This window comes from Diabrotica virgifera, chromosome 7, assembly GCF_917563875.1.
Source record: "Diabrotica virgifera virgifera chromosome 7, PGI_DIABVI_V3a".
Taxonomy (NCBI): Eukaryota; Metazoa; Arthropoda; class Insecta; order Coleoptera; family Chrysomelidae; genus Diabrotica; species Diabrotica virgifera.
The window spans coordinates 254,395,763-254,422,348 of record NC_065449.1 but is presented as its reverse complement, the minus strand read 5'-3'; the positions used below and the strand labels follow the sequence as shown (position 1 = coordinate 254,422,348).

General features: G+C 32.2%; 1 protein-coding gene across 1 annotated transcript in view; it reads left to right on the top strand.

Moving 5' to 3' along the window:
• The window catches only part of LOC114330383 (homeobox protein B-H1), a 172,665-nt gene that overhangs the window by 83,262 nt on the left and 62,817 nt on the right, over positions 1-26,586 (top strand). Inside the window, exon 2 of the mRNA XM_028279725.2 lies at positions 17,174-17,384. Coding sequence (XP_028135526.1) covers positions 17,174-17,384 — 211 coding nt within the window. The remainder of the gene's footprint in view (positions 1-17,173; positions 17,385-26,586) is intronic.

Below are 26,586 nucleotides of genomic sequence, written 5' to 3'. Positions count from 1 at the left end.
TTTAAAAGGGTTGAAGGAGTCAATGGAGCAACAGTGGATGGTAGACAAATCTCCAATTGAAGATTTGCTGATGACACTACATACACTCATAGCAGCAATTGATCAAGAAATACTAGATCTCCTACGAAAAGTTGAGTTGAATAACATTAAAGTTGGTCTTAAATTTAATAAAAGCAAAATGAAAATAATTGTGATAAACAAATTCAACACTATTTAATTGAGTAACTACTTAAGTTAGGTAGCCAACATGATATCCAAGGAATCGATAACATGTCATGAAGGAATCAAGGAATCGTGATGGACAGAAGAATATATACCTAATACTTCTGCTTTGCACTTGTCATATATAGTTACTAATGTTAGTGATTTAGTGTGGAATCACTAACATGAAAATTTTACTGTCATCATTGCATGTGGTTATCTTTTTAAAGACAAATCACACAGTTATTAGATGGCAAGTACGAAACAGAAGTTCAGAGATGAATTGGTATGGCAAAGATTGCATGACTAGCCTAACTAAAGTTTGGAAAGACAGATCTATCTCCCAAAAACAGAGGATGAGATTGGTGAATGCACTTGTATTCTTAATAACAACGCCAATAAGTTGATGTCTTTGAGATGTGGTGTTGGAGAATAATGCTGCGCATACCTTCGAAAGCTTATCGGACAAACATTTCCATTTTTAACCGGCTTGATTTTAAAAAATGTTGTTCACAACATGCTTGCAGTAAATTCTATAGTTCTTTGGTCAAGTGGTTCTCAGAGGTGTTGACAATTAAGAGAGATTCATTTTATCTGGAAACGTTCAGTGGAGAAGACGCACCAAGAACATGGTCACTAACAAGATGGTCCGACCAATAGAATTCTGCAGGCTATTCATTCTGCGAAGCCCTTGAAAATCCTCAATATTGTGGTAACGACCAGATAAAGAGGTTATGTCATAAAAAAAACTACCTTATACTAAGTTTCAAGACTCTACGTTCTATCTTTGCGGTGTCCTTTATCCTTTGACCTATTAACCATAAATTCAATAGCCCTTTCTTCAACTAAAAGTAACAAGTTGATTTTGAACAAATATTCCCTGCTTATTTTTATTATATACAAACTCTTTTGGTTTTTATTGTGTATCCTGGATAATCAATCGTACTAAATTTCATCCTAATGGTATCTTAGAATCAGGTTTGTCAGGTTTATGTTTATTATTTATTCTTCGGTCGTAATCACTACACGTATCTACGTTTATATTATGTAATTGTCACGTTTATATTATGAAACTTAACTGTGCTATAATGGAATGCCTTAAAGATATAGTTATCAGCAAAAGTGCTATAGTGTCGTAAACTAGATATACATGTAAAAAATCGAGCACTCAGATGCTCTCATATTACCTATGAGAACTATCGTAGGTTGAAGACTGTACAGGGAAGACGACGAAATCCTGGTTAAACGTTATACGATAGTATATATTGGCCTAATTAGTTAGAGCAAAAAAATGGGCTAATATAATTGTCAACACCTTAATGTGGGTTTACTTTTATTGTAGTTACTTAGTAATTAGAATATTCGAATGCAAACGATACAAATAACTATAGAAAGCACATTTGCAAAATAAATAACAAAGTGTTATCTTTATTAACCGTCCTTACACTGTTTTAAATTAGCAGTTTGAAATACTTCGAAGGGATATAACAAATGTCAAAAACAATTAGCTGGACACGATTTTGCGTTTAAGTACAATTATCGTAATGCTGCAATTATACTAGTTTTATAACACGTCATAACTTTATTTTCAATTACCGTATCTCACAAACCACTTAAGAAATCGTTGTAGAACATCGTTTATTTCATTTTTTATGATGCGATCGAACGTTATTTGCATTTTATATTCTCTCGAATTTCAGGCCTGCGATATTAAAGATAAATTTACTTTCAATTAGTTGGGCATTTTAGCAGTGTCGTACCTACACGTTTAACATCAATCTACAAACAAAAAACATGTTTAGAAGTAAACGTAAAACCAACAGTTTTGCTACATTTTTTTTAAATCACTTAATTATTCGAGGCTGTACACAGCATTATTCTATTTACCATTATTTACTACCTCACATTCACCATTTCTTCTATGATATGTATCTGTTTCAGAGAGCTCTCTTATTCCCTTGCTATTTTTTGTCGGTCCAAATATAACCCTATAATAATATAACATTATTAGGTGATATAACCCTAATTACTCTATATACTATATAACATGAGGCCATCAGAAAAGAAAAGGAGTATGGATATGTACGTTCAATCTATAATCCGCTGGTTACTCTTCTTCACCTTGAGAATGTATAGGTTATATTACTATATAATATAGAATATACAATACATACAAATTACATATATAAGCAAGAAGACTACATATATTAAAAAACTGTAACATGAAGTAAAAACCACTTCTATGTAATTGGTATATTTGTTAAAAATTTTAAAAATCCCAATGTATTGAAAATATGTGTCCAATTCAGAACGTTTTCGGACCTATCAGTCCATCATCAGTGAATTCAAATGCTTGCTAAATAGCCCCAGAACCAAACAATGGTTGAAATTATAATTCAATCTACATTATGTTGTAGTAATATTGAAGCCTGTTCAATATTACTACAACATAATGTAGATTGAATTATAATTTCAACAATTGTTTGGTTCTGGGGCTCTTTAGCAAGTATTTGAATTCACTGATGATGGACTGATAGGTCCGAAAACGTTCTGAATTGGACACATATTTTCAATACATTGGGATTTTTAAAATTTTTAATAAATATACCAATTACATAGAAGTGGTTTTTACTTCATGTTACAGTTTTTTAACTATATGGTATATAGTCAACCTAGGGAACTACCCTTTTTAGTTTAAGACTATATTAAGCTCTATTTAAAATAATTAAAATAACACAGAGAATAGCATATGTACATGCATTTAATATTCTAAATTCTAAATTATTATTTTCTATAAATTAATTGCGACGTGACAAATATACAAAACTCAACGTAGATATCAGTACGGTCGGTCCATTTGGAGAAAGCTGTGGTTATATGCAAGGAAAACCCTACACTAAAGATTATTAAAGTTATAATTCATCGAGGAACAGTGTGTGGACCTGATTAAGAAGTCACTGCTATTTACATTATTTAAAGGAAGGTAACGACAAAATGAAAATAAAAGTTGCATGGTACTGCAAGACATTTCAAAAAAGAGATACAATCTACCTAGAGAAGGATTTTAAAATAAATCTACCCAGTTTCTGTATCGAATCAGGTTGAATTTGAAATTACACAATGTTTGTTACTCCTTAGCAATTAATATGTACAACGAAATCATGAAAGCTCTTGATGAAGTTGAAATGGAGGCTGTTGGAGAAGTGGATAGTATAAAGATTAGAACTAGTATATGCCCAAAATAAATGGTGGAATAAAGAAGAAGATCTTGTGGGAAACGAGAAGGATACCTATGAGTAATGAATAGCTAGCCACAAAGGACCGTTAGGATCGGCAACAGTACAACAGTTAAATTAAACAAACAAGTAAAAATGATGTAAATAAAGCCGAAAATGAAATGTGCAATAAAGCCTGCGATAGCGTAGAAAATCTTATAGGTACCGTAGGAAGTAAAGAAAGTTGGAACACAATAATTAGAAGTAGCAGAATAGATGAAAAAGAACGCAATAGGTTAACTCAAATATCCCCGGAATTATGGGTCGAATATTATTAACAAATTACAGAAGATCCAGCGGAATTCCAAGATAATGTATGGCTACGAAAAATATGATATTTCGTACCGCGAAGAAAGTAAATAACACCAGAAGAAATTAAAAAACACGCCAACCTTTTGAAAAATGGGGAGCCTCTAGGAACAGGAGTAGTAACCAATAGAACACTGATTAAATATTGCTTTGACAAACTATTTCAGCTCTTGGCTTATACCTTTAAGTTATAGTTGACAGGTGAAGAATTGCCAGGATAGAAAGCTGCATAAATAGTATCAATCTATTTGTACGAAAATAAACGTGACAGAAAATATTGTAAGAACTACTGAGGGCTTTAGCGAACCATAAACTGCGTTCTTGCTCGACAGTTTTGTTCGACGAGCAAGTCTGTTCGAACAAAAATGATTATTACATGATTTTTTCAAGCGAGCAAGAACGACAGTTTTCAACCCACACACTTCCGTTTTGCGTCATTTTTGTTCGAACAGTTTTGCTCGTCGAACAAAACTGTCGAGAAAGAACGCAGTTTATGGGCCAAAAACTAAATTTGTAGAATGTAGTATAGGAAGATAATAGTTAAAAGCCGAATTGAAGATTGTTTGGAAGACGCTGAAGATCAGAGTGACTTTCGTGCTGGTTGCTCATGTACACACAATGTGTTATATCTAAAACAAACAATAGAAAAGTGTTTGGAACACAATATTGAGACAGGCATGATATTTATGCATGATATTGATCTTCAAAAGGCGTATGATAATGTCCCATTAGCCAATATGCGGCAGATGCTAGATGACAAGAAAATTCCACCCTACTGTGAGGTAGTTGTAAGACGATATGACGAGTTCAATAAATATTGGACAAAAAGTGACAAAAAAAGATAAATATGACTAAAGGGCTTCGCCAAGGTTGCTGCATTACACATACGCTCTTTAAGATTTATTTTGTGGGGGTTTTTGGATATTTGGAAAAAAAAATGTGAACCTATGGGTGTTAAAATTGAATACAGTAGACTCTCTATAAGGAACAAGGGTATTACGAGGTTTCGCTTATAACGAGGTACACTAGATGTCCCATGAAATTCCTATTGAACTATAACACCTCTATAACGAGGCATATTTGGTTATAACGAGGAAATATGGAATCGAAGAATATGTTTCATTACCTGTTTTTGGCGTGGTGATGGCCATAAATAAATACCATAACTGACTGTATACAGGAATGCCCAACATCTGTGTGCTTATTGAGACCAGCGCTGTAATAAATTCCACCGCCGGTAATAAACTTGTTCCTTCTTGTTTATCTATCGACCGATATTGAATATTGTAGTAAATTTACAATTTACGATGACCAAATTTCATTGTTGAGGTCGACCATCGACACCTAATAAACTACGTTATCAAAACATTTCAGTGGTGGTGGTATGCACAATATTATTTTTGTCTGATATAACGAGATCCGCATATAATGGGGTATTTAGTCCGCCATTTCAGTTCTCGTTATAGAGGGAGTCTACTAGTATTATAAACTGTACAGCTTGCATTTTGGGGATGAAGTAATAATTGCAGAAGAACAAGATGATATCCACTAAATGATGCGAAAAATAAATAACGAACATTGTAAACAATATTTTTGTACTAAGAATTTTGTATTTGCCTACCAAAAAAGTGGTTTTTTAGACCTATACAAAATGACCTAAATGTCGTGATAATAATTGTGACAATTTTTTTTATTCTTTAACTATTTAAAGAAACTTGATGTTGATAAAATAACTTATTAAGTTTTCCAACAAAAAAGGAAATAAAGTAACGTCGTGTCGGGTACTAAACCCCTCTTCTTCTTTGAACGCACCTTCTCGACAAGCGACATTCTGAAGAACAACACCATCCGTTGGACTGGTGGGTGTAGAGACATCGCAAAATACTTAATTGAAATAAACACTTTGATAACGGAACATTAAGATAGGGGACCTCTACACTACACAATCGTGGTCTGTCCTTTATCTCTGACAACGATTTAATTTTAAATCGATTTGAGCTACGACATGGACGTCACTTAGATAAGAGAACGGCTCGAGTGGATGTGGATGTTCGGTCCACAAGGACCACCTACATACTTTAATGAATTTTTATTTTTATTGTGCATTGTACGACCATCAAGTTCAATTAATTTTGGGAGAAGTCAATTAATCTCTTTTTATATTAGTTAGTCAGTCGTCATTAGCACTCATATTTATTTAATATAAATATTTTTGGTTGTAGTGTACGTAGGAGCTGAGTTTCTTGTACCCAACTGCTAGGATTATATATCTTACAGATTCAATATCTGTAATATGTCAGATCTTGTAGTTGTTTGCGGTCAATATCATTTATTTATTTACGAGATTGTTCATAGCACACAATTGCCAAATCCCTCGCCATCTCCATCATTTTTGGTTTCGTAGAATTGTATTTCACATATTAATTTATATACGATCGGATTTCAATACGAAGTTCAACCACGATTTTATGCCTTATGCTTTTTTGTATACTGAAAATATCCTATGAGACAAAAAAAGGAAATTTAGAGTTAAACTAGGGTGTGTTTTCCCAAAAATCTAATTTTCCTTATGTTCCGCAACTTGTTAAAGGTAAAATTTTTCGTTTTCGTTACCTACCGTTATGCCTTTTTTGCAGTTTCCTTATGGTGACATGTAGGAGAAAATCACGGAAACTAACCTATTATAAATAACATTAAATGTCTAAGGACATAAAACATCTAAATACCCCAAGGAGACCGAAGCTATTTTATAATTAGTTGTACGTCTCTATAGTATCCAATGATTGTATATCCAATTTTTTTTCCTCATAATTTTTACCTAATGTTATTTAAGATTTAGAAATGAACTGTTATAATTATTAGTTTTAAGTCCTTATTGTAATTAATTATTGTATAACCAATATTGTTTGTGTCAATGGCCATTGCTGCCGAGACACATAAATTCAAATAAAAAAAAATTTTCCTAGTACGTAGGTCGTGTACACTAAGAAACATACAAACTTAGACTTTTCTATAGGTTTTTTTAGACTTTTCTATAGTATTTGATGAAGAAATTAAATTCAGCTATTTGCTCTATCGTTGATCTCTTACGTTTATTTTATTGATATTTTATGGAGTTTAAACTGTCGTAGCTTTTATTGATTTTCGAATAAATAGAGATCGTATATCTAACGACTTTAGTACTTTAGCCTGGCAAGATCAATTAATTATCATTTTACCTTTTACATAAAATAAACGTTTATCATTTTTCGTTAAATGCTATAATCCCATTAATTAGAACATAAATGCTAATAGCACTAGAAAAACACGGCTGGATACTAGTTTAGAGCTTAACATAAATTACATCGAACAATTACTTCGGCTTTACTACTAACTGTATATAAATGATCGTTACACTTATATTCAGCAACCGACAGAACAACATCTACCACCTACTCTTAAGATATTTATACACATATACGAAAGATTTTTATTTTGCGTATGAACGAGATGTTTGTTTCGTATGAAAAGCGAGGTTCATATACCAAATTAGCAAGATTTTCGCATAAAATACATATCTTACAGCTTCGTTTAACTGTAAAACAATCTAAGAGTTTTATATTCAGTGTACAATAACAATGTTAAATTACGTCTTTTTAAAGACAACTATGAATGTTGATTGTATCAAGAAATGTAGTTCATAGCGTTTTGTACCTTTATTCGAGCTCTGAATTGCTAATTAGCTATCTCCTTTTCTTCCTAGTCAGTCGTCCAATTAGGATATCGTTTCCCCTGAATTTTCAATGATTTCTCTTACACTGTCTCCATCTTTCTCTATTCTCTGCAACTCTGAAACAAAAGTTTGCATCCGATCTCTTTGTAATATGGTTCACATAGCTTGTTGGTGATCTTCTGCGGGCTCTCGCCCCTTGCACCATCCCCTGCAATGCCAGCTTCTCCAGACCATCTCTACGTACCACATGACCAAAGTAGGCGGTGATTCTTTCGACCACAATGTTTCGAAGCCTACTTGTAACGTGCAACTGTTTTAGAATAGACTCGTTGTTTCTTCTTACAGTCCATGGTTCATCACAACATTCTTCGTCAGCAAAATTTCGTGCAAATACCAACATTCAGATCCATATAGAAAAGTGGAGGAGACCATTGTTGACAATTGTTGTCCTATGTAACTTCACTTTTGCTGTTTTTCGTCCTAGAGTTTTACTAGCAATGCTATTTGTTTGCATAGTGTTTAGGAGCATCCATTTCCTCCAGGTATTTATATATCCAGGTATAGCTATGTCTACACGTATCTAAGCTAGGTTGAGTCATTACAAAATCTTTTCTAGTGAGTTTCCTTTCTTATTTCTATCCTTTCTAAACGCTTTTATTTAGTTCAATAGATTGCGTCAAATCTTTGGATGTTAATTTGACTATCTTTTCTTCCATGCAAATGAATGAAAATTTGCAGGCATATGCATTGACGGGAACAATACACGAACAGACAACAAAAAATTTTTGTTTATGTTTATTAATTGTTTAAATAAAAAAAAAACGGTTTTAATGGAAAAAGGCCTAAATTCTCTTGATTTCTAAAATGTAGAAACTTGAAATTTTTATGGATTGTAGCTAATGATATAACCTATACATAATTTCACTTTTTACGTTAATTGTTTACGTTATGCGTCATAAATAAACAATAAAGTTTTAAATTTTGAACACTCATATATTTGTTTATACAGTACGATGCAAATGAAAGAAATAAATTCGTTATTTCGTAAAAAGGCGACTTTAAGGAAAAATTCCGAAAGAGGTCGATTTTTATTTTTAAATTACGATATTTTGGCATATATGTCATACTAGTGACGTCATCCATCTGGGCGCGATGACGTAATCGATGATTTTTTAAATGAGAATAGGGGACATGCGATAGCTCATTTGAAAGGTCATTCAATTCTTTATTCAGTAATATAAAAATTTATATAGTTATTTAATATATTTATATTTAATATCCAAAAATAATTTTTTAATTAAAATATTTGACAAAAAAGAAGAATGTATGTAATTTATTTAACTCAGAATACATTTTACAGTTGCCCGTAAACAGAAAAAATATGTATTTCAGAAATAAACATTGCTTTTCGATTAAATTAAACATTCAAGCCAGCTCCCGCCAGCCACCTGCCTCTTGGAAGTTTTAACATTCAATTTAAGCGAAAAGCAATGATTATTTGTGAAATAAGCATTTTTGTCTGGTTTCTGACAGCAGTAAAATGTATTTTAATTTAAATTTAATAAGTTGCACACATTCTTCTTTTTTTAAACGCTTTTCTTTACTTCAATAGTTTGCGTCAAATTTTTAGAGGTTAATTTGCCTGCCTTTTCTTCAATGCAAATGAATGAAAATTTGCAGACATATGCATTCGCGGGAACAATACACGAATAGTCAATAAAAAAAAAATTGTTTATGTTTAATAATTGTTTAAATAAAAAAAAACGATTTTAATGGAAAATGCTTAAATTCTCTTGTTTTTTACAATGTAGAAATTTGAAATTTTTACGGATTGTAGCTAATGATATGAACTATACATAATTTCACTTTTTACGTTAATTGTTTACGTTATGCTTCACAAATAAACAATGAAGTTTCAAATTTTTTGCCGATTCCGACTACTTTTTTTGTTTATACATCATATGTTTTATATACATATTTTAATAAACATGACGATATATTTTAATGTTTGAAAAGTGTAAGACTAAAAAGTAAAAAATAAAAAAATATGAAAAAAAAATTTTTAGGAAACGCTTTTCTTTAGTTCCGAATGACTAAAATTAAAAATATTAAGAAATCAACTAAAAAGCAAAAAATAAAAAAAATCGAAAAAATCCAACACATTCGTTAAAAAAAAGCGTGGGGCGAAAACCGTTTATTCGATGAAGACGCGCCACGCTTTTCTTTGACGAATGTGTTGGATTTTTTCAATTTTTTTTATTTTTTGCTTTTTAGTTGATTTCTTAATATTTTTAATTTTAGTCACTCGGAACTAAAGAAAAGCGTTTCCTAAAAAAATTTTTTTCAATTTTTTTTTTTCTTACTGATCTCGTGTCTAACGTATATTTAATGCTTCTTCTTCGTTTAGTGCCTATTCGTTTCGAATATTGGCGATCATTCTGGCTATAATTATTTTATTAACTGATGCTTTAAAAAGATTAGTTGTTGTTGTGGACAACATTTCCCCAGGTTCTTTAACCATGATATTCTCCTTCTCCCAATTCCTCGCTTTCCAAATACTTTACCTTGAAGGATTTTCTTGAGTAATCTGTATTTAGTGGCGTTTCTCATTATGTGTCCGAGATATTCTAACTTTCTCCTTTTAATGGTATACATCACCTCTCTTTCTTTGCCGACTATTCGTAATACGGTCTCGTTGGTTATCTTGTCCGTCCATGATATCCTTAGGATTCGCCTGTATAGCCACATCTCGAAGGCTTCAAGTTTTTTCTCCATTGCTTCAGTGAGTGTCGAGGATTCAACTTCGTAATACAATATTGAGAAGATATAACATCGTAGGAGCCTTATTTTTATCTCCAGATTAAGGTTGTGGCTTTTAAAGAGTTTGGCCATGTTATTGAATGCACTGCTAGCCTTCTCTATTCTACATTTTATTTCTTGTATTTCTTGTGAGTGATCCCATTGTTCGTTTACTATTTAATGCTAATAACTGACAATTCTATTGAAGATGTGTTAATTTTTTTATACTATCCTTAACAAACCAGGAAATATATGGCATGCAATAGAATTAGAGTTCGATGGATGAAGTGGAAGGAAGCAAGTGCAAGTGGTGTGTTGTATGCCTTAATAATTTCGATGACGTTGAAGGAAAACTTCTATAAAACAGCCATAAGGCTAACTATGATGTACCTACGGAACTGAATGTTGTGCAGTTAAAAAAAAAGAGGAAAAACGAATGCATGTGGCGAAAATGGGAAAGCTTCGATGGTGGAGTGGAGCGATAAAAAAGGATAAAATTAAAAATGAGTATATTAATGGAAGTTTAGGGGTAGCATCAATTTATGCCAAAATGGAAGAGCATAAGTTAAGATGGTTTGGTGATGTTTAATGTCGAGACGTTAACCACCCAATACGAAGAATTGCGCTGAACTGCAGGTTCCTGGATAGAGTAAGAGAGAAAGACTAAACATTAAATAAGACCTGAGGGAGACACTTAGGCAGGACATGATGGTAAAGGGAATTGCTATTGACATGACCCAAGATAGAAACATTAAGAAATCATAAAGAGTTCAGAAAGCCGTCTCTGTAGGTATGAAGGCAAAGATAATGATAATGAATAATGACCAATCACAGCTACCTATAGAAAGGTCTAATAGAGTTTGTATGTTTATTGAGTACCTTGATATGATGAATATGAAGAAATGTGCAAACGACTTAATGCAATAATTAAATCAAATAATCATTTTCACTTTTATTCATTTGTATTTTTAGATTAGACATTATAAGCAATTTACATTTTTTTATTATTAGACAAGACGAAAACGGCGGGTTCGTTGGAAAAAATATTCCCATGAGATTTTTTTGTATAATCACATTCGTGAGACACCCCAGAATAAGGTTTAAGAAGTCGCCGACGCAAAAAGTGGTCCAAATTTTTTTAAAAAATTTTTTTAATCAAATTGCAAAAATCAATATTTTCGGAGTGGACAATTTTTTTTAGATTTTTTAGACCATTCTGGACAAAAATGGTCTCTTATAATTTTTCTCTAAAGTTGATCGGTTTCGATTTATAGGCAATTTAAAATTGAAGAAAAAAACGAAAAATATCGATCTTTAAGTCTTAATAACTCTGAAAATGACTTAATCAAAGTTTAAAGCCCCCTACAAGATCCTGAAGCAATTTTTGTCATTCTTTTATTACTAAGCTGTTATTTTTAAGTAATAATAATGAGCGCCATGCACGTATTAGGCGGCCGTAATGGTGAGTGCGAAAGAGATGCCATTCCGGCAGTCCAATCGTGCATCTTACTCGCACTCACATTTACAGTCGCATCAATACGATCTTACAGCTCATTGTTAATAACTATAAATAACAGCTTAATAATAAATTAATGACACAAATTTCGGGAGGGGGGGGGGACTTTAAATTTCATTTAGACACTTTCTGACTTTCATAATAATCATTTTTAACCGAGTTATTAAGTATTTAAAATGGGCATTTTCGCGTTTTTCAAATTTTAAATTATTTATAACTCGAAAACGATCAACTTTAGAGAAAAATTACAAGAGACCTTTTTTGTCCAGAATGGCCCAGAAAATCTAACAAAATTATTTGGACCGAAAATATTGATTTTGGCAATTGGTTTAAAAAAGTTGTTTAAAAAAATTTGAAATACTTTTCGCCTGGGCGAATTCTTAAACCTTATTCTGGGGTGTCTTACAAATGTGACTATGCAAAAAAAATTTTAAAGGAATATTTTTCGCTTTGTCTATATTCTAAAAGACGAAATTCTGTTTTTAGACGAAAATACTCAAATTAGATTTTTCATAATAAAACGCGATATGACGTTTGTCCAAGTCAAAATTCCCGCTTAGACGCAACTTTTTATCTGTCGACGCCATCGTCGAGGCGTAAAGCGCGTCCTCATTACGACCGCTACGCCAGGGCGCACCGCTGCAACAGAGCGTCGCGGCGTTCTCTCCTGCTCCGCTCCCTCTTCCACCATCCGATTGGTCCGCAGCTTCCGGCGTCCGTTTTTCATCCCCTAACGCTCCCCATTAACCGGCGTCGACGTCCAGACGACTAAAACAATGGCCGGGGTAATCAATTTACTCCCACGGATTGCCATGATTAGCCGTACCACAGTCACAACTATTTATAGATTAAGCTTTTAAATTGGGGATTAGGAACGTAAAAGGCGCTGTTACTTTTTATACGTTGTTGAAATTTGAAAAATTGGGAACTGAAATGATTGACGTACCTACTACATCAGGAGGAAAATTTTGAGAACAATAACGGTGGGAGTGAGAATGAGGAATTATTACCAAAAGACAACGATACTATGATCACTTACTTTAGAGACAGTAATAGGACGGAACTACTGAACTACAACGGAAGAACGGAAGGTAATAATTAACCAAACATATGTAGATAACAATTATGATTGCCGAAAAAAAGCGGCTAAGAAGAAAATGGTAGCAATGTACAACAACTGTGAATAAAACCAGGTTAAACCAAATACCTCAAAATATAAGAAGAGTTGAAAGACTGATAAGTTTTGTACACACTTGAATGAACGAAGAAAGTGAAAAAAGTGAAAAAAAGTATATTAAAGTGTGTAAATATATTTAATTTCCTTAGCTAAGCGCTTTCGACATATGTGTCATCATCAGAGCTAATGGTCAAAGTATATAAAAAAAGTACCGGCTACTTCGGGTTGTAGGTGTTTGCATATTAAGAACATTGGTCAACTGTTCAACTCCGGATGATGAAAGATTACTTTTCTTGGATTACTGGATTTTAATTATCTCTCGCATGACTCGAGAGTCAACTGCTCGCATCACTCGAAAATGGTTCGGTGATACCGTACCATGACCAAAATTTATATGTTTGTAACGTCTAAGTGGTTGTTCTTACTGTTTTATTATCTTTAATTAAAATCCAGTAATCCAAGAAAAGTTCTTACGTATTTTTTATGGGAAATAAGCCACAATTTTACTAAAAAATGAATTTATTAACGTTTCGAAGCCCAAATCGGGTTTCGTTGTCAAAATACAAAATACTATTAAAATAAAACAAACATGTTTGTTTTATTTTAATAGTATTTTGTATTTTGACAACGAAACCCGATTTGGGCTTCGAAACGTTAATAAATTCATTTTTTAGTAAAATTGTGGCTTATTTCCCATAAAAAATACGTAATTATAAAAATGCCACAAGGAAATAGCTTCAGAACAACATAAAGAAAAGTTCTATCTTGAGACCAATATGCAGGAGTACCCAAGGACAGTTTAAGGTGCAATATTTCATTTGCTGTCCAAATACGATATACTAGTATTAGACACAACAACAACTGTTATGGTTCCATGCATTAACCTCATGATGCACTCAATGAGGTTAATGCATGGATTAAGAAATAACGTATCAACAGTGTCGGATAAACACCAACCAAAAAAACATAAAAAAGATAAACCTAAATTACATTTAGACAAGAATGCATTAGAACTTACATAGAGAACTTACTAAGTTCCCCTATTTTCGTAACTAGCGGTTTTATTTGCTTGAATTTGTCTGTCTATGGTTTAAGTTTCATCTCAGCTGATATATTTTTATGTTTTAACAACTTTTTTCTTTAATTGTGGATCTTATTAGGGAGGAAATATCACCATTTTCCCTCCCCGTAGATCCGCCACTGCGTATCAAACTCAATGAGACTAAATAGATAGTTGCAGATTTCGCCAACCAATGAAGAAATCACCAATAGTAATAAATGACACTACTATCTTATACATGTACCTTGTCCTTTCAGAACGTTCTTTGCCATTATAGTATCTTAATTTTAGTCACTGCCACCCTAAATAGTATGCTTGTATCAACACCATACCAATCTCGCAAGTTCTTCAACCATGAAGTCTTTCTTGGACCTGGACTGCGTTTGCCTGCTATTTTCCCTTGCGTAATATTTTATTAGTAATCTATATTTGTGGCCTCTCATTTCATGTCCGAAATACTCGAGCTTTCTGTTTTTGATATTTTTTATAATCTCGGTAGTCTTGCTGAGTGGTTCTAGTATTGTGGAGTTTCGAATTTTCTCCACCTAAGAAATATTTTAAATTCTTCTATAGCACCACATTTCGAAAGTCTCAAGGCGATTTTTATAATTTTTATTCACAGTCCAGTACTAGATACCATACAGTAAGAACGAGAACACGTAGCAGCAAAGTAAGCTGATCCGCAGTCCGCAATACCAATTTTAGGTCTCTTTCATATAATACCTTAAACATCCCTCTAAAAGCGGCTCTGGTCGTCTGCTCAACTCTGGATCTAATTTCACCGTGATTCTATGCATTACAAATTAACTGATATCCAAGGTCAATCATGCTATCCAACCATGAAAACCATACAAACGTACAGGCTCTTCAACTCCTGGATCAGCACGGAACGCTGAGAAGACTCAAGAGAAGCAAACCTTTCAAGTTAGTGTAAAACCTTTTGTGTCAGTGCAAATAGTTTATGTCTAAAAGTCTTGTACAAGGCGGTTAAAAAAAGAGGAATACCAATGGGGTGAACTCAATAAATATTAGTTTTAAGATTGTTAACAGAGAAAATTTACTAGGTTCGTCAGTTTTGAAATACTAGAAATACTACGTCAATTTGGTATGTACGTAACCTCAAAAACGGCTATTCCACTATTCTTGCACTTTTAGATTAGGATACCCCAGGAAGCATAGCCAATTTGGAAATTTGCAGCTCAGATTCGGATTCAGCACAGAACAAACTTTCTGAAAATTTCTCAGGCTCCGAATATTAGTCAAATTTTGTCGACCTGTGTTATCATTATAGTATAGAATATAGAAGAATAAACTTGGATTAACTCGCCTTGTATATGAATGCTTTTCGTTGTCACAAAACACCTCTACATCACTGACACATAAAACTATAAAACCAATCTCTAGAAAACGTTTACCTAATAATAGTCGCGCTTATTAGAACGTTTTCTTGGAATACAAAAAAGAGGAAATGTGTATTGCAGATGTTCGTAACGAATTGCTGTTTTAAAAGTACAATAAAATAATTGACCACTAGTTTCACCATTATTAGCCATTTCTAACTAATGGATCTCCAAAGTGCTGAAATTAAAATGGTTGGTTTAACAAGAATAACAAGTGGCCATCTGTTATTTCGCTGAACAAGCAATTTATATCAATGTTTGGCAAATGAGGGGCTTATCATTAGTATAATAGATATGATAGAATTTTAAGCACACTAATATACAGTAAACCTAATAAATAAATATTTTCGAAATGTGTTTCTTGCATTTTCTTGAAAAATAAAAAAAATTCCTAATTACAAACTTGTAAATAGTTATTTTTTATGTATTTTTTCGTCCTTTTAGAATGGCGCGGTTAGATTTGCCATTTTCTCTCTGAAACATCAGCAATATTAAAAAAACCTATAAAATTTATTTTTGTATTTTGCTCCATGTTTTTAGCACATAAAACTCAACTGTATCTCAATAAATACCGATTTTTATTTATGTTTCAAAATCTGGTTTTTCGAAAAATAAAAACAAAAATTCCAGAGCGGTCCTTTGCTTTAAAAAATCTGAAAAAATTCATGAAGATACATTTTCATTCTCAGAAATACTCTGATTTTTTTCAAATTTTTTGGAATAAAAGTAAGCTTAAGAAAAATATTTAAATTTTTCAAAAAAAAATTTAGGTTATGTAGATAATTTTTGGCCAACTGGTAGATATTTATTTTCTAACCAAAATTGATTGTTTTGATGAATATCAACCACTTCTTCATTATAATCCAGTATTATAATAAAAGTTATGAAATATTCCGCACTAATAATATACTATAAATAAAAGAAATATGTAGAAATATGTATATATAGTTTTGTTTTATAATTAAATGAAACGTTCGCATTTGTATAACGGACTCCCCTTGTTGAGTAAATTGAGACTCTTCCATCTATTTCACGTGTCGTGACCCAAATATTTTCAATTTTGGTGGCATAACATGTCAGCATCCTGTTCAACACTGATGATGATCTGTAATCAGATCGAAAACTAGTTTTGCTTTTGTGATGTAGCCCTTTTTAGGGAATTATAATAAATATGCCTTTTATAAAGGATTTTACTTAAATTTTTTATGATATATGGTATACAGCCAGCTAGAGGAGAACCTTTTTCCTTGTGGATTTGTAATTAATTTTTTGAAAAATATGAAAAACAATATTTTTTTATATTTCTCCCATGTTTTTAGCACATAACCTCAACTGCATGTAAATGAAAAACGATTTTTCATCTATTTTTACTTTTTTTTTCTAATAGCCATGTCACGTTGGTCATTTTCAGGCCGAATTTTACTCCAAATTCGAAAAAATTGCAATTTTCGGTGATTTTTTTATAGACATATAATACCTAGACTGTGCACTGTAATATGAATTTGTACCCCAAGTGCTATAAAGCAAAATTGTTGTATTTAGGGCAGGAATCTCTTTCTAATCGGCGGGGTTTTTTTGAAAAGTTCACCAATGAAATTACGACCCAAAAAGCTTTATGAAAATCTAGATAAACTTGCATCAAACTTGCGAAGAGTTGCTTTTGTTTGTATTTTTATTGTATATTTTCTTTTCGTTTTGTTATTGTTATTTTTGTATTGTTCCAGGTCAAAACGGTGACGATTCCTTATCTTCAAAAAACGGTGCAATAAGTAAAAAGCAAAGAAAAGCGCGTACGGCTTTCACGGACCTTCAATTACAAACGTTAGAAAAAAGTTTCGAACGACAGAAATACCTCAGTGTACAAGATAGGATGGAATTAGCGGCAAAACTTAGTTTAACAGATACGCAAGTGAAAACGTGGTACCAAAACCGACGGTAAGTCAACTTTTTTTAACTTGTTCGTGCTATATTGAATGGAACTAGTTTGTATTTTAAAATTATTATATGTAGATCAGGAGGTATGTGTTCTAAAACACCCTTATTATGGTAAATCTAATTAAAATCCTATTTTTTTGCTTCGAGATATTGTGTATTAGAAATGATCATTTCACTTTGCGGACTCTTCAAAAGGTGGGCTAATTTTTTATTAAACAATTTGTGATAAAAATTAGAAAAATTAAAATTTTTTTCTTTTCATCGCTAACTATATTTCTACAGCTATATATTTTAGAAAAAAAATTGAAGATACAGTGTCACCAATTGCCCAATTTATTATAAGAGTATCTACCATACAGAGTCACAAATTCGGCAATGCGGCGCCTTCTCCACACTTCTGTTAATTCATCTGTTTGAGGACCAAATGTAGTTGTAGAAGGTTATAAGAACCTCCCTTTCAAATACCAGCAGCTTATTTTTTCCCGCTGATGTAGAGTCCATTTTTAATGTCCATATATAGTAACTGGGCAAATAATTTCTATTTCTAGCATTGCTAGCCATAGTCTGCTTATTTTATTACTAAAAAAAATTATTGTTTCCTAAGTTGCTTATCATCATGGACGTTGTAACGTTACAAACGTCACATCTTTGATATTTTATTTTTAAATAATTATTTTATCTTATTTTCTTTAATATTTCATTAATCATTATCTTCTTATAATTGGTTTACCCATTTTCCCCTTTAAAAATCGGTTGGCGTCCATTCTATAATAGGCAACCCTATTTACATTGTATCTTCTCTCGTGTTCCATGTTCGTTATTTCAAATTTCGGTCCAAGGTTCGTTGTCATGTCATTTTAATGACAGTGACAACCCCCATATCTCATTCTCAAAATGGAGGTGGAAATGTTTTAAAACGTAGAGCAGCTTCAAAATTAAATCATTTTTATTTCAACAAATCATCTTCCTCTTGGGGTGAGCTACATATAGTTTTTTTTAATAATTTCTTACAGTAATTATATTTCTCCATCTAACAGTTTTTATATTGTTTTTTATCTAACCTAACTTCCAATGTCAGACCATGTGTTCTGATATTTTAGTTTCAAATATAATTATCTTTTAATTTACATGTATGCACGTTTAGTAATCAGAATTTTAACTATTCTCATCTAAATTCTATGTAATTTACCCTTGCCAATTACTATTTCTGAATACTATTTGGCAAAGGTATATTTTGGTTTTTCTTCTTGATGATTGATATGTGTCTCTGTTTTATAGTTTTTTGGAAAGAGATCAACCTTTCCCTCTTCGGGAACCTAAGCCTCACATCACCGGTGATGCACACTTGAAGGCGAAGACAATGACATCCAGACTGCACAACCACCACCTCTAGCTGCAGGGGCCTTGGGCCGAAGATCCGCCCAGGCCTACGAGAAGTCTACAACAGCAGTACCATACGACATCAAGAAGATACCATCAGCTACCAAAAGCCATAAGTATAATCCAGAATTGTTAGTTTTTGGCAAGAATTTAAATACATTTGTTAATGCAATTTACTAAGTCATTTTATTTATTATATCTTTATGAACAATAAACATGATTAGTTAAAAACTATGTTTTGTTTGCTTCCATTCCAATTTTCATAGTTCATATCTGAGGTTAGGACAAGACGAACACACACCTGAGTGACTGAGCTAAGCTAAGGGTGTAACGATGGCTATCTTGGTTAGTTGAGGTAATATTTTCGAATATTATTTCAATTAGCGGGGTAGTCCATCGCTTACTCGTTTCACTGGCGCCCAAGAAACTTGGGTATCTTGGTTAGTTGAGGTAATATTTTCGAATATTGTTTCAATTAGCGGGGTAGTCCATCGCTTTTTCGTTACACTCTTACTCGTTTCACTGGCGCCCAACGTGGGGCGCCAGTGTAACGAAAAAGCGATGGACTACCCCAGCTAATTGAAACAATATTCGAAAATATTACCTCAACTAACCAAGATAGCCATCGTTACACCCTTAGCTTAGCTGAGTCACTCAGGTGTGTGTTCGTCTTGTCCTAACCTCAGATATGAACTCTGAAAATTGTAATGGAAGCAAACAAAACATAGTTTTTAACTAATCATGTTTATTGTTCATAAAGATATAATAAATAAAATGACTTAGTAAATTGCATTAACAAATGTATTTAAATTCTTGCCAAAAACTAACAATTCTGGATTATACTTATGGCTTTTGGTAGCTGATGGTATCTTCTTGATGTCGTATGGTTCTCCTGTTGTAGACTTCTCGTAGGCCTGGGCGGATCTTCGGCCCAAGGCCCCTGCAGCTAGAGGTGGTGGTTGTGCAGTCTGGATGTCATTGTCTTCGCCTTCAAGTGTGCATCACCGGTGATGTGAGGCTTAAGTTCCCGAAGAGGGAAAGGTTGATCTCTTTCCAAAAAACCCAAGAGGAAGATGATTTGTTGAAATAGAAAAATGATTTAAATTTGGAATTACATGCCTTTTTAAGGATTAATTTTTCCCTTCCAGTGTATGTCAGGGAGTAGGGGGTCAAGTCGATGAAGTGACACTGTCATTGAAAACGACATTTAAAATGACAACCAAGTACTATGAAGTAGCGGCATGTTCCGTATTGAAAATACAGATATTTGGAGAGTATGAATATACGAGGTATGTTCAGTATGATGATTTAAATGAAAGAGATATATTAAATAGAAGATAATAAAAGAGGGTAATAAAAGAGAGCGCCAACCGATTTTTAAAGGGGAAAATGGGTAAACCAATTAGAAGAAGATAATGATTAATGAAATATTAAAGAAAATAAGATAAAATAATTATTTAAAAATAAAATATCAAAGATGTGACGTTTGTAACGTTACAACGTATAAACACAGATCTGTGTTTATACGTCCATGCTTATCATAAATATTTAATTTAATAATGGACGCCTCGTAAAGTTAAAGTTAAAGTATTTCGAGAATTTATACAATTCCTGACCTAGTCGAGAAGGCTGTTTTGACTGGAATAGACTGTATTTATCTCTAAACGTATTAGCCGAACTAGACTATATTTAAAATAATCTGTTTACTATATCTATAAATTACGTTAACAACTTAATAGCCAGTCGTTGCTATTGTGCTTCCTCGCATATTAAAAACGTGTATTTATACATTCACAATGCGGCAAATTATAAAATAACCACAATTTAATAAATATATAATTTCCTATTCGCAATTACACCCTTCGAGTAATTCGAATGCTTCTACTAAAGATATTAGCTAGGCTAGTTAGCATGCTTGCGAAATGCTGGCAGAGCTAAGTGCGTTTGTACTATCCACAATTTGGTTCTTCTATACAGGGACGACTTAGGCTAGTACAGTAACAAATACATAATATTTAATAATAGAATAGAAGTACATATTACCTATACTAAGTTAACATTCAAGATGCAGTAGAAATAAACAGACCAAGACACGTTAAATGCTACTAGGAGCACTCCCGATAATTTGTAGGTATAAACTTTGGAAATCATGATTTGGGATTTGTATGTATGTATACTTACATTGTAAATTAAGATTCGGGAGTGCTATTAGTAGCATTTAACGTGTCTTGGTTTGTTTATTTCTACTGCATCTTGATTGTAAATTTTGTTTGCTACTAAACTTTACTACCTACTTTAGTTTTCTACTAAACCAGGCGGTATCTGTTTTGGGTTGGGCAAATCGTATATGATCTTATTTTTTTGCTTTAATCGAACATTTCAAAGAGTAAAAACAATTTAAAAACTTGAAAATTTTATTACATAGTTTCATTTATTTTATATAAAGCTTTGCTTCTATATAAATAAGTCCTTTTTTGTGAAGATGTTTTTCTACCCATATCTTTTTTATCGGTATTTGATTTTTTGCAGATGACCCCACCAATTTCTGATTTTTTTTCAACATACCCTGCCTTTGACTATATTTTTAATTCATCTTTTATAGTACTGTTTCTTACTCTATCTCTTCTAGTTACTCCTTTCTATAAATTTCTATCAAATAGAAAATTTCTATTTGATAAAAAGTTGAAACTACAGAGAGTTGTAATTAAAGTCATGTTCTTCATCTTAATTTAATTTGGATATTGATGCATGGTACTGTATATCATCCACAGGTTTTTCATATAATGGTACGTAATTACGTAATTACCGAGATCCAAACGCAAGCATGATGAGAGATATTCGTAGATTAGCAGATTACGATATTTTGATGCCATTACCTTCATTTAGGAAAATGCAAACTCATTTAAGAGGATCGGTACGTATTTTCGGCTGCAATGCTATTCAAATGGGGATTCATTTTTTTCGAATTCTGAGAAAACTAATAAGTATTTTTGAAAAATTTAAACGCAAAATGAAAGATCACGTTATTAGCGAGGGCCAAAAGTCCCTGAGAACTTTTATAATGTTTATGTTAATAAGTTACAGGGATGAAAAACTAAGAGAAAATTTAGTGTGATTTTTAATTTCAAATATATCATTCAAAATAAACTTTTTATTTATTCTAAGGGACTTTCGGCCATCGGTAATAATTTAGTCTTTCATTCTGCGTTTAGATTTTTCAAAAATATTTATTGTTTTTTTCAGGATTCGAAAAAAATAAACACAATGCCGTGGTAATATTTTCCAAATCTATCTTTGTCTTACAACACACTCAGCCGAATATAATATTGTCAGCATATATTGTCAGTCAGACACTGACAATCAGTGATAATTTTAAATATTTGACATTGCATCGGGAATATGTTGAGTTATTGATTAAATATTATTGAAATATAGTGTATTTGATAAATAATTGATTTAAGACGTGAATTTAATAAAAAGTTATTTATTGTGTATTATTTGTGGAAGATCCAAGCAGAGAATACATCAGGATAAAATATTCTGTGATCCAAGTATTTTGTTGTTAAAGATGTTCAAAATTGTAAGCGTTCCATAACAATATATTATTAAAAAATCACTTTAACACTTTTCCTCTTTTCTCGATTGAGTATTAGTCTTTGTTGTACAAATAAATTATTACAATCACTGAATACATAGTTAGTGAAAAAATTATCACATGTATTAACTGAATTAATAATTTGCAATTATAAAAATAACAGTTATTATCCAAGAAATTAATGATGACATTTTCAAGTAGAATGACATTTTAGTAATGTTTACATATCGATACCAGTGTGAATTTTACTACACGTAATTTGCCGTGTAAAGACAGAAAAAGTAGGGATACACGTAAAATATTTGCGAATTATGTACCCATAGCCTTAATGTGCAATGAAGGTTTTTTATTTTCAAAATTGTTGTTTTTTAACTAGTAGTCGATCGCTCGCTGTTTTCTGTTTATGTGGTAGATCCCACGCAGTATAAGTCTGAGCACCACTGGTCTATATATACCCGTTTTGGTATGGATTCTACGAGCTTCTGACAATTCCCAGATATCCTTTCATCTCGAAACCAAACCTGAATGACCGCTTCTATCATTTTTATTTTTGTAGTACAGTTGATTTTACGTAGTCTAGCTTTGCTAATGAATGACCCATAAATTTTTAATGGGGTTGGGGTCTGGAGACAAACCGGGCCGATCTAAAACATTAATCTTATTTTTGAAACATTCCATCATAGTCCTGTTGAAGAATCGCTACTCCTTGGGGCTGATATTTTTGGAGTTCTGTTCCAAATACTGTTCCAGCACGGATTTGTATTTTGGGCAGTTCATCATGTCTTCGATTGGTACCAGTACCAAGGATCCAACTCTTATGTATGAAAAACATCCCCAAACATTTTTTAATTGGATGCCCAAAATGTGGAAAATTTCATAAAGATTCCATCAATTCGCACAATACTGTATATTGAACAAATTTTTCGGCGCAACTATAATACTCTTTAACAGCTTTTCTTGTTATCATCGTAAAACACGACGTTGTTTTAACGATTTGAATAAATTAGAAATCGCATGACCTCACCTAAATGAACCTTCAGGCTGTTCAGAATTTTAAGAACAATTTGCCAGCACTTAGGGGCAGTTTAACATACATTACTACGTCGAGATAAGGGACTTTAAACGCTTCCGACGGTGGCTTTCAATTGCACCACGTTGCGGCTTATACTGCGCGCTACGCCGTCTACAAATGCCTCCAATCACGCTATCTTGATGCATTAGGGTAATAGAGAAATAATAAATTTTGTACTTTTAATCTGTTATTATCGTCAAGTATTTTAAAGCATTAAAATGGTTGTTAAAGGTGATAATTAAGGGAAAAGGGGTAGGGTAGAAGTAGTAGTTTAGTAGTTTAGAACGATGCAAATATGAGCATGCACGATCTAAAACACATAAATATAACGATCGCAAGTCAGAATAGTCATAAAGGCTTGTAGGCTACAAGTTGTAGCACACAAGGTGTTAAGACTCAGGTAGACAAAGGCTCCGTTGCTCAGAATTGGAAGATATGTGGGGGTGTTTATTTAGATCTTTCTTAGTAGCTCAGGAATAAAAATTAAATTGGAGAAAAATTATATAAAATGGCAGGTTAGCTACTAGAACTAAACTAGAAGTAACGAATAAAGAGATCAAAGAAGACAAAATAGAAAATAATTTGCTAAAAAGAGCGCCCCTTTTCTTAGGGACAAAAATTGAACTCTTAAAATCAAAATACAAATATAAGCAAATAAAAGATAAAAAAATAAATAGCATTCACAGCTACCTTATTTAATCTTACTCAAAATTTGTTTTGTGACAGATTACAATATACAAACAGATATATGTGTTCAAATATTACAAAACAAATAAAACATAATATATAAGTAATTTAATAAATACCTTAGTGTTGTACAAAAAAGAAAACCGAGGTACAGTTAAAATAAAACATCACATGAAGAAAATTTCCTCTTAGATATTCATTTGTTTCAGCAAAAAGCAGATAAAAAACTTACTTCGGTATGGACATTCTGTAGGTAGTATTATTGTTTACTGTTGATTAACCTCGTATTAGTATATTTACTGACTGCTTACTTCACAAAACTGCACTATTAACTACTGCCAAAGATATATTTTATCGCCATAGGTGTATTCAGCACTCAAACATTATACAAATGCCCTATGGGCAAAAATATAGAGTCGGTACAGCTTCTTCCCCATTGGGAATACTTCATTAGCGAAATTCTAAACGAAACGTGCTAAATATAATTACAGCGCTAATCAAAAGTTTTAAGGGTTAGAAAATTAAAATGCTACAATATAAGGACAGATAAAAGAGTTAAAAATTCGATTTTAAATAATAACTTAGACATACTTATTGAGTTAATCACGAATCAAATTGCAAATATAAATTCTTCACAATTATTTATGTATAAAATAAACGGAAATACAAAAAGATGAAGAGCTCTCTTCCTCGTTAAATAATGGTTTGTTTTCAATATACATTCGAGTTAGTTGTGAACGTAATCGACAAATTATTATTTTATTACAAAGTAATAAAATATAAAACGGAAATCATTAGGTAGTTACATTCCATTTCACGGGTTTTTATCAATCCAAACATACAAACACTTTGTAACATGGTCCCGTTATACTGAAGAGTAGGTGTTTATGCTAGTTGCAAAAACCTTCCATCAACTTGAGACTCAGACTTGTTAATTAATAAAAAACTATATAGAAAGTAGAGATGGACGAACTACGATTTTGCTCTTGAAGAATTTATCATTATGAAATTGTATCAACCGAAAAAGCAAATGAATTATATTCGTATATAGCTTTTGTGGATTAAAACAGTATACGATGTCTTAAAATATTGAGTAGGTCAGAATATAAGAATTTGTTATCCATACTTTCTAATATATACCAAAAAGGAATAACATAATACGTCTAAACTCTGTAACTAGCAAAACTTAAATAAAAACTTGCTAAGCATAGCTTTCAGTGAACTCTTTTTCCATTGCCGTTTTTATTAGTGTGTTCCACTATAACTAGGACCGTTCCCTTTTTCTCCTTCTCTTTGGTTTCCGTTTCCAAGTTCTCAACGGTATTCTTGTCTCGTCCATTCTTGGCATATGTCCATACCAGAGTAATTTTCGTTTTTGTATTTCATCATTTAGTGCCTCCTTCAGATCCATTAGTTCTTAATTCGTTCATTTTTCACTTTGTCCATTAGTGTTAATCTGTAGATTCTTCTTCAAAACATCTTTTCTATAGCATTTATTCTGTTTCCATAGAATATCAAGTCAGCAGAATATGCGATACCTTTTAAAGAAGAAGAGCAATAAATTTTTTCTTGCGACATTAAATTTGCATTTAATTCAGAGAATACTTTTGCATTCAATTATAAGTTATTTATCAAATTTTTGAACTACTGTTCTGCTAGCTTGATTATCAAGATAGCAGAACATCCGATAACTTTTAAAAAAGAAGAGCAATAAATTGTTTCTTGGAACATTAAATTTGCATTTAATTCAGATAATACTTTGACATTCAATTATAAATAATTTATCAATTTTTGAACTTCTGTTCTGCTAGCTTGATTATCAAGTTAGGAGAACATGCGATAACTTTTAAAAAAGAAGAGCAATAAATTGTTTCTTGGAACATTAAATTTGCATTTAATTCAGATAATATTTTGACATTCAATTATAAATAATTTAACAATTTTTGAACTACTGTTCTACTAAGCTTGATTATCAAGATAGCAGGACATGCGATAACTTTTAAAGAAGAAGAGCAATAAATTTTTTCTTGGAACATTAAATTTGCATTTAATTCAGAGAATACTTTGGCATTCAATTATAAATGATTTATCAATTTTTGAGCTACTGTTCTGCTAGCTTGATTACCAAGTTAGCAGAACATGCGTTAACTTTTAAAAGAAAAGAGTAATAAATTTTTTCATGGAACATTAAATTTGCATTTAATTTACACTTAATTATGGTATAAGAATAACTGTGTTCTGCTGACTTTGTTCTGGTAACTTGATGGACGTTTATTCTACTCTCCTTCTACCACTTCATCTCTTTGAGGGCCAAATATCATTCTGAGAACCTATTTTATTTATTGTATATATTTCATCTGATTCTGAATTTGTTAGTATTTTATATTTATTTGTTTGTTTATTGTTATTTACCTCTAGGACGTCAGCGGTGTTCCCAATGATCATGTATTGCGTTTTATCATAATTAA